The 20,242-nt window shown below is 45.1% G+C and overlaps 1 protein-coding gene across 1 annotated transcript in view; it reads right to left on the bottom strand.

The window, feature by feature from the left end:
• Window positions 1-20,242, bottom strand: part of LOC149331021 (uncharacterized) — a 52,558-nt gene that overhangs the window by 14,688 nt on the left and 17,628 nt on the right. The window contains exons 5-8 of the mRNA XM_089561739.1: window positions 18,448-18,702; window positions 11,322-11,477; window positions 9,346-9,512; window positions 2,155-2,205 (exon numbers count right to left, since the gene is read on the bottom strand). Of these exons, the coding sequence (XP_089417865.1) occupies window positions 2,155-2,205; window positions 9,346-9,512; window positions 11,322-11,477; window positions 18,448-18,702 (629 nt within the window). The remainder of the gene's footprint in view (window positions 1-2,154; window positions 2,206-9,345; window positions 9,513-11,321; window positions 11,478-18,447; window positions 18,703-20,242) is intronic.

The raw sequence follows: 20,242 nt of genomic DNA, 5'->3' as shown, positions 1-20,242 counted from the left end.
CAAATTACGGTTTGCTTTCTTTAATTATTTCACAGGCTGCCCGATACTTTTGCGGTCTCTGCCCTGCTCCAAAAGCAGGACGTTTTTACTTCATGCACCTGTAATTGGCTCTTGCCAACAAACTACTTTGCACACCAAAAGCATTGCAAATGAAACACACGAGCCTTTGGGCTCCTAAATCTGCAGCACTGAGGCGTTTACCAGAAATCATGAAAACTTTATGTGGGACCTCAAACTCATGCTTGATGTGGGATCTCAAATTCATAAACCTTAAAACGTTGTTAGCCTGAAGTTTATACCAATAAGACTTTACTGTAGTCCACTGGCGGCATCCTACATTTATGAAACAGAAGAGGCTTTATGTGTTCCTTCAACCAATCAAACCGAAGTGATGAAGCCACTTCATAAAATCCTGATGCATAATCACAAGAGAACATGAATTGTCCGCCTTATCTACAAATTCATTACACCTGATCGACATACAAAATTGGCAATTAAAACCAAATTGCCCCAGCTGCACAAATGTAAAAAAAAATGGCCATTTCGAACAGTTGTCGGCCGATACCGACACCAAAAAAAGAGAGGAAAAAGCACTCCGAAGCACATTTAAGAATTCTGATAGTTAGCTACACGATAATGAAGCAGCATAGAGCCATGAAACCAGCGCTCACTTTCAGTTTTCTCTTTCCTTGTTATAGTCTCTGAGAAGACAAGCCCATCCACACATCAGCTTTCCAACATGTTTTTTTTCTTCTTTCTCTCTATGTATAGCCAATACAGGCAGCACACACACCTAAATCTTCCCCAATGCCTTCACAAGATGGCAGGTCTAGGTAGACAACACACCGATTGACACATTACAAAGCAAGCAGCACTGACTTAGTCCACAGCAGGAAAACAAATAATAAAAAAACAAAGTAGGCAGAAAAAAAGGCCTACTAGCAGCACCTGCCAATTATCCGAGCACTGAACAAGAAAGAACAAAGGTGAAATCCTGTGCACAGCAAGGCGGAAGGTTGGGCTAACCTAACAGGGGGCAGAACTGCAGCCAATTCGGCTTGCCACTGTTCAAAAAAAGCTTACAATGAGCAATATGACAAGATGACCACTAGTGGTCATCATCTAAATGCTTTGTTCCTAGGTGTGCTGATGAAATAGCACCTAAACTTATGCCACACTTTGATGAATAGCACATATTCAGTATTAACACAGTTTGTACGGATGGTTTCGATCAATATTCCACTCGTAAAACCTTTTGAAATGACGCTGCCAAGATTGAGCCGGGGCACAATCAGCTGCGTTAAAACTGTTCACACCATGGATACTGTGTTCCGCGATCTCATCTCCACAAATATACAAGATTACCAGGTGGGATGCACTTTCAGAAGACTTTTTTTTACTGCAAGGCCTGCATTAAAAACAAATATTTAGTATTCATCAAGTGCCTTTAACTCAACGTTTGACTATGAACAGAAATTTTTTCGTTACAAGAAACCCGGTGTGTTTAAAACAGGCCGTTTTCCAACAGAAAACAAGACAGCCCAGTTACAAAACAGGCAGCTGTATAGGATAACTACTGCTCATTGCACACTGCCAGCAACACATATCCTATATGTCTGAGGGGATTGCAAAGGTGTTAGCTCAGGCAAACATCATAAGGCCTTTATCCTCAATACAACAAATTATACCTTGCAGCCCACCACACACACCAAAAAAAAAAAAAAAAAACCTCGCTTCATGCCTGTGTCTGTTCTCAAGATATTTTTTTTTCTCTTTTTATTTCCTCAGTTTTTTTTAACGCCTCGAAATAAGTCTGGCCTGTCCAGTACAAAAGCTTCGCAAATATAAGTGTTGTTATTTTAAGCTTCTGCCTTGTAACTGTCTTGTCTCGACTTCACGCTTCGAACAGTATGTTTTGAGGATTCAACGCAGTGCCGCCAACTAGCGCCCGTTACGCCTCATCAGTGGGGAATAAGTGGCAGGTGTGCGTAGGTCGCACAAACGAGCATAATGGTGAGGTGGCCATGACCGAGCTTCTGCTAAGGCAACACAGCAGCAGCCCAAGCGATGCATGCACGTGATGCGGAGACCGACGATGGCTCGAGCATGACCGGGCCCCTCCCAGTGTGGCCGTGCGGGCAGCCGGTGACTCACCAGGGGGGCGGCGGTCGCCGGTCCCAGTCAAACGGCGGCTCATCGGGATACCTGCAATCCCAGGGAGGAGCAAGCACTCTACCGAAACACTCTGGACTACCTTCTCAGTCGCCAATAGAAATCTACCGACAGTACGCGTCACAGGCGGCTTGCAGAGCATACCATATTTTCGCGCACATTACCCACAACAATTTCTTTATTTTTAATATGATCAAGAAGTTCAGCTGCACGCTAATTGATCAATGAAGTGTGCTCAAAAGCTTATAAAAGAAGTGCTCCATTACCAAGAAGGTTAATGAATGAAAAAATGATGAAATCTTCGAGAGCAAACAACAAGCTTTGGAAAAGAGCAGTGACCAATTGAATGCAGCCATTGGCTGATCATTAGAGATCATCAGGAAGTGTTCTAGCACAAGAATTTAGCTTTGTCCAAGCATTAATGAAGAGCACAATCATACTTTCGACAGGTAAGCGGGTGCACAATACGAAGCGATTAATTTTTCCTGCTTTAAGTGTACAGAATAGGGGTGTGGGCTATGTGGACGGGTTATGTGGTGTCTTTAAACACTCATAAAAACAATTTCAAAACATTACCAGCCCCAACGCAAACTGAAACTGGGGCAGTGCAGAAGACACTGCTTTGCACAATGTAGTGACTACACGACCGACGTTATTTGTAAAAATTCTTGCATGTGCCCCTAGTGGCTTGACTGGTGACTACGCACAGCAATCCTGGTTGTGAAATATATGAAAAAAAAAATGGCACTTTTTGGTTCAAAAAATGAGTGGCGTATTCCGAGAGATGGCTAACTTTCATGACAAAACAAACACAAGGTCGCTTGCAAATAGTATTCTTCAAACTCGCGTCACAAAATGGTCAACTCAAAGCAAATACCACAGAAGCGAAATGCTGCATGAGTGCATAAAAGTGTTTGAATTACAAGGACAGAAAGAACGTAGAGATGTTAAGATGAGAGAAAAAATAAACCCCAGAGTCGACAATACACCACGAAGAGCTGCAGCCAAACCTTCAGCACCCTACCAATTCTTGACAGAGTCGCGACAGACTGTCCTTAACAAATGTGACTAAATCAGTTACTTAGAAAAAACACTGATCTGCATTCGGTGAGACATTGGCCCTTACCAACAACACCAAAAAGTGGCAAAGAAAGTTGAGCTGCTTTTCAGGTACTAAGTGACTCCCACGCAGTAGTCAGAAACAAGTGACCAAACAAAGTCGCTTGCTCTCCAAATGGCACCAGCTCATTTCCTTGTCAGCTGTACAATCACCAGAACAACTGGTACCATAAATGATGCAGAACTGAAACCACTGAGAGCACGAAAGATGACTCAGATTTACCACAATGTTCAAGAAAAGTGTGCCCATTTCACTTGCTTTTAGTTCATGAGCACACCTCTCTCCTAATATTTTGTTGCAGCACCATTTCCTCCATACATAGTCAGCTGCAAAAGTTTACGAGATAAGGTTGCACATAAAAAAAAAAAATGCGACAAAGTCATGCAAGCCAACTGCCCGCCATGCTTGTAAGTATGAGGAGATGTGCTTGTTTCAACACCATAATAAATCTGCTTCCAACCCCTGACATCCCACAAACCCTCGCTGCTGGCTGTACGCCCACCATCAAAAGTTTACGGAACATGGCTTTTACAAAGAAATTTAATTTTTTTTGCATCCAGAGCGCTCCGCTAGCGATTTAATGATAGACTGTAATTCGCACACTCAGAATTAGGTTGTACATGCCTATTTCAGGCTACATGCAAGAGCAGCTACTATCGTGCTGCATAATCTTCCTTTTAACGGCGCGAACAGATCAGCAGCTTCGCTGGCACTGCACTACACCACTACGGCATTACTGCAGCCTGCCACCCCGTGTGTCAAACTAAGAGTCTCTCGCGCTGTAGTTTGGACGTCATTGTCTTCAAATTCCGTCCATGCCTATGGTGCTATGCTTGGAATATCACCATCATCATCAGCTTTCATCCGCTTCCAAACCGAAGGTGTAAAAAAATTACCGCCGATTTAGCTTTAAATGTAATTTAAATGTGAAGTATTTGCGCTAGCAAGTCGCGTTTCATTTCGCTTTCAGTTCTAGGCCAGGGTTTCAAGATCGGGGTTCAGGCAAAGATCGGCAAAAACGGCGATTGGGGACCTTATTGATCGAGCACTATTAAGTTTTTAAAGCTGGTTTGGTTTGGTTTGGTTTATTGGGGTTTAACATCCCAAAGAGACTGAGGCTATGAGAGACCCCGTAGTGAAGGGCTACGCAAATTTCGACCACCTGGGGTTCTTTAACGTGCACTGACATCGCACAGCACACGGGCCTCTAGAATTTCGCCTTCAAGAAATTCAGCCGCCGCGGCCAATGCTTAACGCACCTTAAGAGGGCACTGCAATAGCGGTGTATTCTGGGTTCACTGCGCACGGATGGAAGTCGATGAAGATGACGACATGCAATGCACAGTAGAGAGGGTGGCAGTTAAACATGAGAGGCAATCGGTCACAGTGATAGCATAGTGCTCTCATGCAGAGGCAAAGATGATCAGTTCGCGCCGCCGTGGGTTCAAAACCCAGTTGTGGCCATACTTATTTATTCCCACAGGTCTAGCTGGCTTCGGACTGTGATGGCCATGCATAATTAAGGGCCAAATGAACAACTCCCTGAGGAGTTCTGCATGGAGCTGCTCTGCTGATGAACTTTGCACTTCAGGTGGACTGCACTGACCACAGAGAAAACGGCAGAAGTGGCATCCTTCCAGACTTTGCAGCAATGGTCCAGCGGCAGCAAGCCTCTAGCAGGGAAAACACTTGGCGACAGTGGCGTCCAGCACTTGAGTTGTGTAGCATTAACGCTTCTTTAGCAACCCTAAGGTAATTTTAACTGCTGAGGGTATGGCCCAGTACAAATCGGCCCATTGTGACTGTGCTTGTGGTTGAGTTCCTCATCAGGCTAGTCAAGTCTCGTGAACTCACTTAAAGGTGCACTGAAGAGGAATCTGAACTTGTCTTTTTGCCGCGGGAACTCGATCTACACGTTCCGAGCTTTCTTAGAAACCTCGATTTATTGCCCTGTGTGGCCGATTTTCCTAATTAAATCGAATTAACGTCCGGCTCCCGCCTTTTTTTTTTAATTCTGCCTCGTACGATGGGCGGAGTCGACCAACGTGTGGAGTGTCTTTCACCCAGTCCCGTGGTGGCTTGTCGCTCTGCCATCGGCGGAGTAATACGTAGTAGTCCGTAGTAGGAAACAGTCCGCACCGATTTTTATTTCTGCGGGCTTATTTTGCGGCTATATTCTCTGCGAATGAAACTATTTATTGATGGAAACCTAAAAAAGAAAATGAAGTGAAAGCAAAGCCTCCACGGAGCTGGCTGAAAGGCACTTCACGCGTTGGTCGACTCCGCCCACCGTACGAGGGAGAATTAAAAAAATAAAGGCGGGAGCCGGACGTTAATTCGATTTAATTAGGGAAACCGGCCACACAGGGCAATAAGTCGCAGTTTCTAAGAATGCTAGGAACGTGTAGATCAAGTTCCCGCGGCAAAAAGACACGTTCAGAATCCTCTTCAGTGCACCTTTAAATAGAAGGCATGAAGTACTCAGTATCCAGTACACATGACTAACCACTCAGTTTGAGTTGTTTGTGAAATCAAACTACACTCCGACTAGTTATTATTCAATGCAATTTCAGAGCTCAAATATTCCCTCACCTATTAATTGGACTATACATGCCATAACATTTGTTAAAGTTTACTCACTGCCTTCATGCTCCAAGAAAAGTGCTATAGTGCATAGAGACCAAGACGTGCCTAATCACAGGTCGTATGCAAATCCACCAGCTGTTTAGCACTGCTTTGACAGGCTGGATGTAAACCTACATGCAAAAATCCGTTTAATTACAGCCTTAAAGCACAGCAAAAGTATAGTAAACCTGTATGGACAAGTGAACAGCCTATCACACAGACCTTTTCCTTGCACTGCGAGTTCAGGAAACTAAACAATGACCTTAACTTTTCTCACAGAATTAAGTTGAAAGTTTGAATTCAATCGTATCCACTGAATGTTGATCCTCTGCTTACGGGAGGCAGACAAACTTTCTTTAGTAATCTTTTCAATTACAGTACATATGTCCAGATCCCTGATTTTGGTTTTGGCTGGGTTCCTTTTAGTTACATAGGCCTACAATAGTAGTCAGCATTTCTTGTTCAAAGAGTGTGTGGAAGGAGCATTCAAGACAAGCTGATAGCGTCCGGTGTCCACAAATTTATTTAGAAGAAGATTCACCCAGCCAGGAGGGAGCGGAGCTGTCAGCAAGCCAAGATGTGTACTGTCGACATCCAATCGCGTAGCCGCCGGATTCTGAGCTGCGCACACCAGCAGAGCATGCAAGGGCATGCCGCTGTCTTCGTCAGCCGGGACCCCCTCCAGAGAGGAAGCCATGAGGGGCAATGAGGGAGATGCGATCTGGTAGTGGCGTGGTGAGCTATAGCGCACGGTGGAACAAGGAGACATCTTGGAAAGTCCATTGACAAAGCCAAATCGAGGCCAGGTGGAGTTGCCGGTGAAGGCATCAGGCTTCGGGCAATCGGCCAAGGTTGAAGAATGGCGGCCAAAGCAGAGGCGGTGGACAAAGAGGACGTACTTGATGCCGGGTGTCCGAGCATGAGTGGCAAGAACAAGATCAGTGATGAAGGGCAGCTGAAGGGGTGCTGTGGACATGTAACGCCGTTGAGCAACTAGAGCGCGGAGAAAGGAGCTTGTAGTGAGACGTTCGCTGATAGTGATGGGTCTCCGGAAGGCAGCAATCTGGAAGGTGCAGGACAAACAGGGACACTGCAGTGGATGCTTGAAATACCACTGAACAGACCGGAGGCGGCATGTGGCTTCAGCAACATGCTGAAGCCACACAATCTTAGCAGGCAGCGACATTCAGTGCTGACGGAAAGAAGCCGATGGTGCAAGGCAGACGAGAAGACAGGGCCGCCGCTGCCACAGGATTCAGATGAGAGGTCGGCTGATGGGCCACATAAAAATGCGGACCAGGTGTTGAGTGAGGCTGAAGGGAAGTGGGTGCTTCTGCATAGGTCTTGCTGCTCCTCAGAATGCGAATGCTTCTCCGCAAGTGTCAGGCCGTTGGATGATGAGAGGGTAGCAGACAGAACGGACTCAACAGGTGGCAGAGTTGTGCTCACAGTTGTTGGAGTCATCACCTATGTCTTACAGCGGAATCAGAAACGCATCGAAGTCAGAGCAGTGGGAAACTCCTTGCTTGCCACTGAACTCGCCATGAAGAGGTTGGCCGGAGCTGTGGACAGCAGCATATCCCAAGAACGGTGGTTGCTAGAGGGTTGCGAGCACTGCAGAGCTCGGGAATCATACTCCGCTAGGGACGTGCAGCAGGGTGAATAGTCTTCCCTACGCAGTGCCTCATAGTGCCAAGATTGGTATGAGGGGCCAGCAAGGTGTGCTCGCAGAACTGTATTGACGGAAACAGCTTGTCAATCTCATGGTTGAGTGCTGCGATGGAGGCGAGGAGCCGGTCTAAGCAGTCACCAGTGAGTGATCGAGCCGGTGAGGAGAGAACAAAGGAACAGCGAACCGCAAGCATGCCAGAGAACAAGATATCCATGATCTGATTGGCCATTTGTGCCAGGGGGCGCTGTCGCCATGCTAAGGATCGACCGTACTCTCCCAGGAAGGTGTTGCAGGAAGAGTGTCCGCAGCAGCAATGCGTCAACAGACGGAGTGTGGTGAGCAGCTAGGTGAATCACGCAACGCAGAAGCTCTTTGGGCTTGCGGGTGCCGAGTTCTTCCAACTGAAGCAGATGTTGCAGGCAATGCTGCTCCAATTCCGAAGTGCGCATCATGAGCATTGCCTGTAGATGGTATTAATGGCAATTGGCAGGCAGAGAGTGCAAAATGTTTCGCATGACCGCAGCGGTGATAGGAGTGAGAGCACCAATAACATGATCGTACACGGCCAGCTGAGACACGATGCCGCGTAGGCGAAACATGGACTCGATGGTGAGGAACCAGAGTTCAGGCAGCTTGAGTGAAGAGATGTGCTCAAGCGGTGGCGGCCGCGGGGACGACAGAGGCAAGAGGTAATGGAGGCAGTGGTTGCCATTGCTTACAAGATGTGTGGCAGGCGTCAAAGCCAGCCGGTGTCGCGAGCTACGTGCAGCAATAGGTGTAGGCTGACGCAAGGCAGCTCGAAGTCCGGAGTCACCATTTTGCGGAAGGAGCATCCCAAACAAGCTGATAGTGTCTGGTTCCCACAAATTTAGAAGAGGAGGAATTTAGGAGAGGCCTCACCCAGCCAGGAGGGAACAGAGCTGCCAGCAAGCCGAGATGGCAGACCGCCGACATCCGATCGCATAGCCACTGGATTCTGAACTGCACGTCCCAGCCGAGCGTGTTGGGGTGAGCCGTCGTCTTCACCAGCATAACTACCACAGCACGCTAGAAGTGCTAACCCTCATCGATAACATTGTTGACCAACAATGGACTGAACTGTCCATGGTTATTTTGCACCTGTTTTACACCCCACTGTCAGTGCATTATAACGACAAGAGACTGCGTACAAACAGTGCCTCTATGTGTTAGTAACACCTATAAAGAGTGAGGAAAGATTGGGAAATGTTACGGTCAATGCGCTTTAGCATCAAGGTTCCCTGTGTTTTAAGCGTGAAATAATGTCAGGCAAAATAAAGGAATCCATCTGAGTATGATTATGTGTTGTTTATTCAGGTTTTGTATGACAATGCCCACTTACATGCCAACTGCCAGCACAATGTTACAGCTTTTTATAGACCGGGGGAAAAAAAGAAAAAGGGACATAAAAAGCAAGGCCACCAGCAACAAACTGCCTCCCACATATATGTTTAACGCAGAAATGATTCACAAAGTGATATGGTATATTTTTACACTGTAAACCCTCTCATATAAAACAGAGTATGAAAACAGTGTATAATGAGTGCAAAAATACCACCTTCCTATAATGAGAACAGTTCATTTCCACGGAGTACAAGAAACTCTACAAGAAGTAAGAAAATGCACTCCTCTTACTCTTTATAATAGAGTGTTTTGCCTCCGTGCAGTAAAAGTAAAAATGAATGAATGCCACTGCGTGTTTTGGAGGGGGGGTCAGCATGGGGGGGCGCTTGCTCACATGTGTGGGGGATGTGGGCGAGGCCTCCACTCCATGGGAGGCGGTGGGCGGGGAGGTCCCCCGCCATGCATGGGACCCCCCCAGGGGTGCGGTGGGTCCCAGTCTGGATGGTCCCAAGCACCTGGCGGTGGTCCGGGACGCCCCCTCATCGCACCGCGTGGCTCACCCTGCAGAACAACACAATGTTGGGATCATTCATTAAGGTACAATGTGCATGTAACAATGTTGAGATCATTAATTAAAATACAATGTGCATGTGACAATGTTGAGATCATTCATTAAGGTGCAATGTGCATGTAACATTCATTAAGGTACAATGTGCATGTGACAATGTTGAGATCATTAATTAAGATGCAATGTGCATGTGACAATGTTGAGATCATTCATTAAGGGGGGACACTGGTCCTGAAAAAAAAATTTTATTAATGAATTCACAGTTACAAAATCTTCAGGGCATATATATTTTTGTGTACCGGTTCTAAATATGTCATTTAATTTCATGTAAAACAATTCCTTGAGCACTTATGCACTTTTTATGCTGGTATTTTGTGGAGAGTTTTGAAGAAAATTTGCTGCAGGAAACTCGCTGAAATCAATGTCATTGGGTTCTCTTGACACCAAGGAATACAATAAGGGTGAAATTGTCTTCCTGCCTATCATAGAACTTAAGTTATAGAGTTTTGAAGTTGTCGCTTCAGAAATGAGAAGTAAAATGTGTATTCCTGTGTCTGAAGTTGCAGCTTCAGTACCCTATTACTCAATTTCTATGAGAGCCAGGATTTTAATTTTGCCCTTACTGTATTCCTTGGTGTCAAGAGAACCCAATGGCATACACTTCAGCGAGTTTCCTGCAGCAAATTTTCTTCAAAACTCTCCGCAAAATACTTGCATAAAAAGTGCATAAGTGCTCAAAGAATTGTTTTACACGAAATTAAATGACATATCTAGAATCAGCGCACAAAAATACATGTTCCCTGAAAATTTCATAACCGTGACTAAACTAATAAAATTTTCTTTTTAAGACCAGTGTCCCCCTTAAGGTACAACGTGCATGTGACAATGTTGAGATCATTAATTAAGGTACAATGTGCATGTGTGTGCATGTGACAATGTTGAGATCATTAATTAAGGTACAATGTGCATGTGTCTGCATGTGACAATGTTGAGATACTTCATTAGATACAATGTGCATGTGTGCGTGCATGTGCTTTGCTGTGCCTTTTTCACCCTCACCTGGAGTTTTCTGCCAGGCAAGACTACCACGCTAACATCTCCAGTGATTATTAAAGAACGCCTCCGCCTCAGGTGGCTCATTTCAGCTCGTAGAGAACAGCACAAAGGCAGCACACAGATAGCATTATTCGTCCAGATCATTACTGCGTCCTGCCCAAGCGCCGTCTAATAACAGCAAAGATCATCAGTAGCAGTTTGCATACGACACGGCTAAATACCCAATTGTTTGGTAGTTTGATTAGAATAAGGCACAAGAGGGTAAAGGCAGTGAATGAGAAGACACTCACAAGCACGCATGCTTCTTCTTTGTTGCCGTTAATCATGCAGTCCAGCTAGCCTGGCAACATACCCTACCAAGCCTCTATTTATTTGTTACTGGCACCTGTTTGGACTTCTGCCCAATGCAACTGCAAAAAAGAAGCAGGAACAAAGCAAGCAAAAACAAACAAGGACCACACTAAGGAGCTCGAACAACACAGTGGCTAAGGCGGCATGACAGACTAGTTGGCCACTGGAGGTTACGCATATGTTGTCAGCACACCAAAGTAACAACAGAAGGCACCAGTTGTAATTATGCTTTCATTCTGCATGTCTAAGTTCCTTGCTCTGCCTTGTGTTTTTCTTTTTTTTTTTTCAATGCGGTGGCAATGCAACATGCCCACGAGCACAAATGTCAGCTTTTGTATGATGCTTCGAGCACACCTCTGGAAGACGCGGAATGACGATAAACTAAGGTCACTCACCCGCATGGGAGGGAACCCCCTTGGTGGACGGCGCATAGGTGGGCCGCCCCGCTGTGGGCCCATCCAGTGGGGTGGCGGTGGACCACCCCGGGGAGGCCCCGGTGGCCACGGCTCGCTGTCCTCGAAACCATCCCACTGGTCCTCGGCAAAAGCATCCTGAAAAAGAAGAAGCATGCCACATGCAAACCGCTCGACTCTCTGTTGCCAACTTCAACTGGCCATCTTACCATTCCAGAGTAAAGTTGTTCGGTGTTGATAGTTCACCACTAGGGTTCGCCATTGTTATCGGTCATCTAAATGCCAGTTATTGAGGTGACTGCAGATTTTTTCTGTCCCATGAAACTACCGAAAACATGACTCGGAAAGATGTCTCACCTACATAGCATTCAGTTATGCATTACCTGTTTCCAGTCAAGTCCCAAAAATTAAGGACACAAGTGCCTTGACATGCTATGACAATGCTCATCATTGCAGATTTTGAATGCTGTGCCTTGCACTTGTATTTTCTGTTTTGTTTCTGCCTTCTGTATAAGCTCACAGAGCTAAAACTTCAAACGCCTACAACTCGGGAAGATATTATGAGAGAAGTAAAGCACAGGTGGAGAACAAAAGGTAATCTCTGCTGAAGACAGCCACAGCTTTCAAAAGTGAGCAGATTTATGATGAGCTAGAAAGCGCAAACAAAGGCCTACACACGCGACAGCAAGAAAAGAACTTTAACAGACCTGTGCACTGTTAAAGCACTGGTGTAAAACAAAATCCATAAACTAAATAACTCCAGTCTATAAATTTTGCATTCAATTATTAGGTGCACAATTCAGCCAAGTTGCACCTTAAAGGAAGGTTATTATTCATACAACTCCAAAGAACCCAGATGCTACAGACTTCATATTTTGCTAGTGGACGTAAAGAATGACTGGATGACTCATTCTTGCAGAACACTTTCTTCGACAAACAAGCAGCAAGAGAGAAAAAAGTAAGACTGATTCATAAGCCTTCATGACATAACATTTTCAAGCTTTGACAGACTACTACAATGCTGCTGCATCCAAACATCAATATTTAAAAAGAAGTTAACAATGATTGTGTTATCTGTTTTGTTTTTTCCCTCAAGTCGTTACAACCCAGTAGCATGGGTCTTTCAAGACGTTCAACGTACAGGCCCCTGTTTTAGCCTTATTACTGCTGGCCACACCCAGAATACAGCCTTTAAAGCTGGAAGCTCTCCCAAATATACCTTGCACTAATCTTCATGTGCTTTCTAGATTATGTTGACAATGCGCACACACTGGAGTGGAATGTAAAACCAAAAACAGAGCAAATTCTTTCTTTTACTCTTTCTTTTACACAGCCAGGACACAATGATCATATGAATTGGTGAATATGCTACACTATTAATCACCTGTTACACTACACCAATTTGCACATCTAAGCATGACAACGACTGCTAGTTACTCCTAATGGCTGTACGATCAACAGCAACCGCAGCTGAAACGTTGTTCAGATGCCAAGTCCCCGAAGAAAAAAAGCATGGCGTATTTAAAAACTTAAGACTAAAAAAGAAAAAAAAAAGGAAAGAACAAATTGTGAGACAAATATGAGTTAGTATGTGACGAAGGTACTCCAAACACCAATGCCACGATTCCACTGGCCTAAAGTGGAGATCGTACTATGGACCCCTTGCAGCACATTATGCAGCACGCACTTCAGATGATAAGCTGAATAAATGCTAGCTTGCTTTCATAGTGCTTTCCCCCTGAAGTGGACAATGGATGCCATGAGCAGTGTGCTGCACACAAGATGCTTTAAGGCTTTATCAAAGAGGCTGACATTTCCTTTTTCTTGTGTGCCCTAGCAAACCCAAACATAGTTGCTGTTTCGTTTCTCCCACAGTTGACCCTTGAATTCATTTACTTAATGTGTTAAGGGGGGACATGGGTCTTAAAACATTATTTTTAATTACAGACCAAATGCAATGAAACTGCACAGACTTATTCAGTTTTTTCTGCTGATTTCAAAAATGCAATTTGTTCATTTCTAGGCCAATTAGTTCCTGAGATATTAATATATATCATTTCATTGTGTGCTTAAACAATAGAAAAAAAATGGGCCACCAGAAATTTTATTTTAATGTGTGGGTAGACACTACAATGTGTGAGGAATGCAACGCTGGAGGCAGTTTTCAGTTTTTTGTCCGTGTGGTCAAATGAGCTTTAAGTTTGTTTCATGTGTGTCATGTGTTTTCTGGCACTGTATGTCTGGTTAAGGGGGGACACTGGTCTTGAAAACAAAATTTTTATTAATGAAGTCACAGTTACGAAATCTTCAGGAAATATGTATTTTTGTGTGCTGATTCTAAATATGTCATTTAATTTCATGTAAAACAATTCCTTAAGCACTTATGCACTTTTTATGCTAGTATTTTGCGGAGAGTTTTGAAGAAAATTTGCTGCGGGCAACTCACTGAACTATATGCCATTGGGTTCTCTTGACACCAAGGAATACAACAAGGGTGAAATTGTCTTCCTGCCTATCATAGAGCTTAAGTTATAGAGTTTTGAAGTTGTCGCTTCAGAAATGAGAAGGAAAATGTGTATTCCTGTTTCTGAAGTGGCAGCTTCAGTACCCTATTACTCAAGTTCTATGAGAGCCAGGATGATAATTTCACCTTTGTTGTATTCCTTGGCGTCAAGAGAACCCAATGGCATACATTTCAGTGAGTTTCCTGCAGCAAATTTTCTTCAAAACTCTCCGCAAAATACTTGCATAAAAAGTGCATAAGTGTTCAAGGAATTGTTTTACATGAAATTAAATGACATATCTAGAATCAGCGCACAAAAATACATGTGCCCTGAAAATTTCATAACTATGACTAAATTAATAAAATTTTCTTTTCAAGACCAGTGTCCCCCCTTAACTCACTTGAAAACTAACTATTACGCCCATTTGACCACACGGACAAAAAACTGAAAACTGCCTCCAGCGTTGCATTCCTCACACATTGTAGTGTCTACCCACACATTAAAATTAAATTTCTGGTGGCCCATTTTTTTTCTATTGTTTAAGCACACAATGAAATGATATATATTAATATCTCAGGAACTAATTGGCCTAGAAATGAACAAATTGCATATTTGAAATCAGCAGAAAAAACTGAATAAGTTTGTGCAGTTTCATTGCATTTGGTCTGTAAATAAAAAAAATGTTTTAAGACCCATGTCCCCCCTTAAAGGGAGTACACGTGCCAGTTAGATGTGAAATTTCCCTAAAAACATTACCACTTGCTATCCCCAGCTTATATCAGCTGTATAAGCTGCCAAAAAGTATGCCACGAATCCTGAATCAAGGCTGCCTGCAACTGCGCAAACACTATGCAGCTAATTTTCTGACCGCTTCATCGCAATCACCAGAGAGCACCACTGTCATGAGCACTGCCTGGCAAAGGCCCCTCTACTGAGTGCCTCTCACTGATCCTGCCCACAGCTATTTCAACCACTCTCTGCTCCCACTTTTCTCAACAAGTTATCTAATACCCCTGTCACACGGGCACTTTCGATCCTCATTGGGTCAATGCTCATCGAACTCAATGCAGATCAACGGTTGTCACACGGCCACTTCCAAACGCAATCGAGCTCGATCCTGCTTGACTCGATGCCGGCCCCTCAAGAGTGCTTGAGGTTCCAAGCACAATCGAAAGCACTCTCGCTCTCACGAAGCTATAAAAATAAAGACTAGTTAACAAAACAAAACTACAACTGTTGCTGTTGTAATTGATTAAAATGCAAGACAGAACATTTTCAGGCACTATGCCTGCTTATACGCAAACATATTTATATATAATCTCGGCACTACGCTCCAAGCTTCGCCGTCAGTGTAAACAACAAAGATGGCGTCCTCCTGCTCGTTGACGCGCAAACTGTGGAGCGAGCGCGAGACAGCCGCTCTCATCGACTGCTGCCTAGGCCACGTAGATAATTTGCGGCACCAGAAGAGAAACGCCGTAGTCTACGCAGAAATCACGGAGGCGTTGCGGACCCTCGGGTTCCATCGCACAAAAGTAGAGGCACAGAGGTGCGTCACGTCTGGCTACGGATTTGGCTGCCGCTGCCCCCGACTGCACAGTGTTGCCGGACATCACCTTGTTATGGCTGTTGGAGGAACGTTTGGCGCCACCTAACACACATGAGGGAAACTTCTCAATGAGCATTGAAAATGCCCGTGTGGCACCGGATGTTTCGAGCGTGCTCGAAAATATCGATGCAGATCGAGTTCAATGAGCATCGAAAGTGCCCGTGTGACAGGGGTATAACTGTACTCTGCTTCAAACCCTATCAGGTTTGTGCAAATAGTTTTTTGTCTGTTTGTTTCAAGCAAATTCACAGCAAATGTTAATTTTCAAATAGTTTGATGTGAATGCTTCGAATACCTCCGACACACAAGGCCATTACATGAAAGAAAGAAATGCACAAGCGATCATCCGATGTAATGCAACAAATATGTGTTAGTCTAAAGGACTGCACTTTTTTGAGGAATTTTCTCCATAGCTAGTCAGCAGAGAGGGGATAGCAGCTGGTTCAAAAGCAAGCTTTAAATTTTTGCCACACATAGCAGCATTCTCATGCAGCCGAACAGAACTATGCAACATTTCCGATATCGCCTCGGCTGCAGCTCAGTTGAAGAGGAAAGCAAAATGCAGAATATGAGAGTACAGCAGGCCAGTACTTCATGCTACATATGTTCAAGCCTCCATTGTGAACTCACAAGTAAGCATGATGTCATGGTTGAACGTTGGAACTATTCTGCAACTGAACCATGAGCCTAAGTATTGCGCACTGTCGGAATTTTTTTTTCTTGATGCAGCCGTCTATCTTACTTATGACGCTGATCAGAATAATGTTGGTTAATAAAGGCCACTAGACCATTCTCGGTTTTTCCAAAATTCCATTCAAAAAAAATTTTTTTTTCTACAAAGTTCTGTCATTTCTGAACCATCCCACCACTACCTATAGGCAGATTCGGCCTAGCCGCAGGTAATTACGCACCTCAAGCCAGTACCTGTTTTCGCCGTTTCTCGGAGAAGCGATAGGTGACGCGAGAGGAAACTTCCAGTTGTACCGGTAACCTCCAGAGCATGCATCATGCCAGGATTCAGAACTATATGACCACTGGCAGCTCGAAGTGCCATTTAGTCAGCCGGGCCGCATACAAATGGAAGGCATGGAAGTCGCACCAGTTTATTCGCTTGGATCACAACCACTTGCCTCCGACTGCCGGTCTTAACTGCGACTCTACCGTTACAGGGCTGCTGCATTTAGCCTTGTGCCTGCCATGATGCTATCCCACAGGAAGTACGTCGAACCGAATCCACATCAAGCAAGCGTTCTGGACATGAATACCTTATAATTTTGAACCCTAAACATTCGGATCAAACTGGATAACAAGTACTTTACCATTCGGCCGAGTAGTCAAATTTATCCAATCTCCATACAAGCCTAAATCCTATCCCTCACTGTCCACTCCATTTGTACTCTGACAGCGGTCCAGGAGGTGCAAGTTGTGATGTTTAATGTCTCAAAGAGACACATGGGCTATGAGGAATGCCGCGGTGGAGGGCTCCGGATTAATTTAGATCCCCTAGGGATCACTAACATCCGCTGACACCACACTAACGTCCACGTTTCACCTCCATCGAAATTTGACTGCCACGACGAAGATTTAACTTCAGTCCTCCAGCTCAGTAGCCGAGCGCCCTAACCACTGAGCCACTGTGACATGTAAGTAAGTGAAACTGGAGCTGTTCCACGGCTTGCGCATGTCCTGCCTGGCAACAGTGAACTCTGCACAGCAAATACAATGTGCGATGCCCATCATATATACCTAATAAAAGCGTATAAGGGCCGAACCCCGAAGGAAATACTGAAAACAAAAAAAAAAATGTGTAAGCGCTGCACCCAAACTTCCCATAACCCACACGGATATAACCTTTGAAATGCGCGTGCACAGGAGCTTCCAGATGCCACCCATAGATGGCGTCCAAGGCCACACCTCATCATCATCAACATTTTCTCCCGTCGAGAGCTCCCGCTACCCGTATCGGCATCAGTACCACCAGCTCCAGTTTTCTGCGACTGTCAAAGGCTATGGGAGTTGTGGTAGCATGTTAGTTCACCGTAGTTGTGGTTTTCGTGTACTGCTGCTGAGCGCTGCAATTTTAGCACAATGGGTAAGCACCTTAACAGCTACACGGTTGGGAATTTGCTCTCAAACACGGCAAGCGTGCCATGGGCAGAAAATTCAACGTGGCCGAAATGTGCATTTGACGATGGTGAAACCAAAAGGATCTACTGAAGAACACAAGCTGCAAAAAGCGCGCCTTTCGAGGCAAGCCACTCAAGTTTCCCGAAATGGAAGAAAGAAGAGCTGCTCTGTTATGTGATGGAAGTGCGGAATAACAGATGGTATTTAGAAGAACGTCACTTTGGTCTAGATGACGCATTATTTGAGACTGAAATGGCAATAGCAGGCAGGCAATAGTAGGCATTTCAGGCGGAACAACAACTATGCACTGACAACGGACATGCTACGCAACTTCTTGTGGGATGAGCGTGCACCAGAGCACAGCACCAGCTCGGAGACTGAAGACTCAGCGAGTGACGACTGAATGTAGAATGCCACTCATTCCCTGACTGGTGTGCTTTTACTTCCAAAATTCTTTTTCACAGATCACGTGTATGGGCCATACTCTGAAAATTGGCCCTCAAATAAAAAAAAAGTGCAGCCCTCACAAGCATTTTACGGTACTTTATTTCTAGAAAGAAATACGAGGCCAGAAATAGAAAGAAACAGAATAGAAAGAGTAGAAGAGCATTCTACCTCCACCGAAATACGGCCACCGCTGCCAGGATATGATTCCGTGACCTTGGAATCAGAGCCAAACGCCAAAGGTTAAGACGATATGGGTGTGCATTGAAAAGAAAACAGAGGACAGAAATGATAATGTGAGTGACCGTCGAAAACGGGAAGCAGAGGAACGATAACTGAAGACACTGCGCAAAAATGCTTTTTCCGAGCGCCACCGAAGCCAACCCTTGGGTGGAAGCAAATGCAAGGCGTGTGGCCCACTCACATTCCCTGGTGGGGGGCTCCTGGCCGGCAGGGGTCCCCCAGGGCCGCCACGTCGTCCTCGATCGGCGGCCTCGTTCATGCCCGGCTCCGCTCTCGGCTTCGGCAACTCGGGAGGCTCTGGATCGGCCTCAGCGCGTGGGGAAGGCTCGGGCTTGGGTTCCCGGTCTCTGGGTTCCCGGTCTCGCTTGGGCTCCTCCTCTCGCTCCCTGTCGAAGGGTGGGCGGCGTGGCTGCCCTGGCTGGAGAGGCTCAAGGTCCTGCGGGAAAGCCACAATACACAATCATATCCCGTGCTCTTCATTCACTCACGCATGCTCCCCTTTACTGCAATTTATCAGCTACTCCCATTGCGTTCACTGCCGTGTACTCCCATTCTTAATTTGCTCCCATTTATTCCAATTTGTCACTTCCATTTCATTTAGTACTGCCATGTACTCCCTTTCTTCATCTACTGCCATTTATACTCCAATTTATCAGCTACTCCCATTTCATTTACTGCCATGTATGTAAAAACCAGCAAATAATACACCCGCGATGCAGTGCACGCAAGGCTCAGGTTATACTAGATGCACAGCATTCACCTGGTGTCGCTAGGACTAGCACGGTTTGCATTGAAGCCGCAGCGAAAGTGCTTTGAATCTAGTCGAAGTTAATAAACACTCTAACCTTGGTCAAACAAATGGTTTGGGGGAATCCCCCAAGGTGGAGTAGCTTTGTAATAAGGGAGTAATTATACCCCTGCCACACGGCAAATTTAATGTCATTCTCATCGAATGACATTTGTTCGACTTAATGTCATTTTTTCTGCGCGCTGCTACACGGCAAAAACTAATGTCATTTGCAAATGATGGCGATTGCGATGGAAAGAGAGTACAGCATACAAAAATTTCGATGTATGCTTCAATACGTTGCAAAAAGTATTGCTTTGCTAATGGAAACCGATTCTAAAATCTTCATCCTCATTTTAATCAACGTATTTAGATAGGCGCGCTGTGCGAGGGATCTAAAAACGTTGATTTCAATAACGTGTTGATCACTGCTATCCACCACAAGTCCAAGCCAAGCCAAACCTCAGCCAGCGGCGGCAGACAAATGGCAAACGTCATATTGTGAAATGCTCTCTATGGTGAAATTAGACAGTATTAGCTGTGCGTCCGCAAAAGCTTTGCGCATGCTACGGGCGCACCTTGCGCGCACTGCCGCCCGTCCTCACAACAGTTTTGGTAGGGAGCACGGTGGTTGGGTGTGACTAGCGTAGCGCGCGAGAAGCATAACATACTGTGGCGCCATCTAGACGATAGCAAGTCAAACCTCCTGAACTGAGTGCCGAAAAAACGTTTTTCTCTTTTATTAACGGCAGTAATGAATGCATTCGAAGGCTTTGTTTTTTTTTAATGTAAATCAATTGGATGAAATGAAAATGTAGATTCTAGTGCAAAGTTGGAGAAATACTTCGCTCGGGGTCGTTGCTATGACGACAGTGTACGCCGTACATAGTTATGCCTAGCATCAAGAAATTCTGAAATTTATCTCAAAAGCGACTGATATTTCAAACCTATATTGTTACGGAGGGATGAGAATGCACAAAATAAAAGCGAATACAACCGTTTAGAGCAAGCTATCGCGTCGAAAAATGCAGCGGCGACGCAGTATTCGGTCCGAAGCGGGCGATCTGGGCGTCGCCATGTTGTGAATGTTAACCACGCAAGGCTGGTAGCGAGAGTGAGTTTTATTTTTTTCCAATTCTATTTGGCATTTTTATAAACATAAATGAACGACAGCACAATCGTAGGGACG

The sequence above is a fragment of the Amblyomma mixtum genome, chromosome 9 (assembly GCF_055824585.1).
Source record: "Amblyomma mixtum isolate Tamu chromosome 9, ASM5582458v1, whole genome shotgun sequence".
NCBI classification, from domain to species: domain Eukaryota; kingdom Metazoa; phylum Arthropoda; class Arachnida; order Ixodida; family Ixodidae; genus Amblyomma; species Amblyomma mixtum.
The sequence above is the reverse complement of the archived record's forward strand: the minus strand, read 5'-3'. Positions and strand labels throughout refer to the sequence as shown.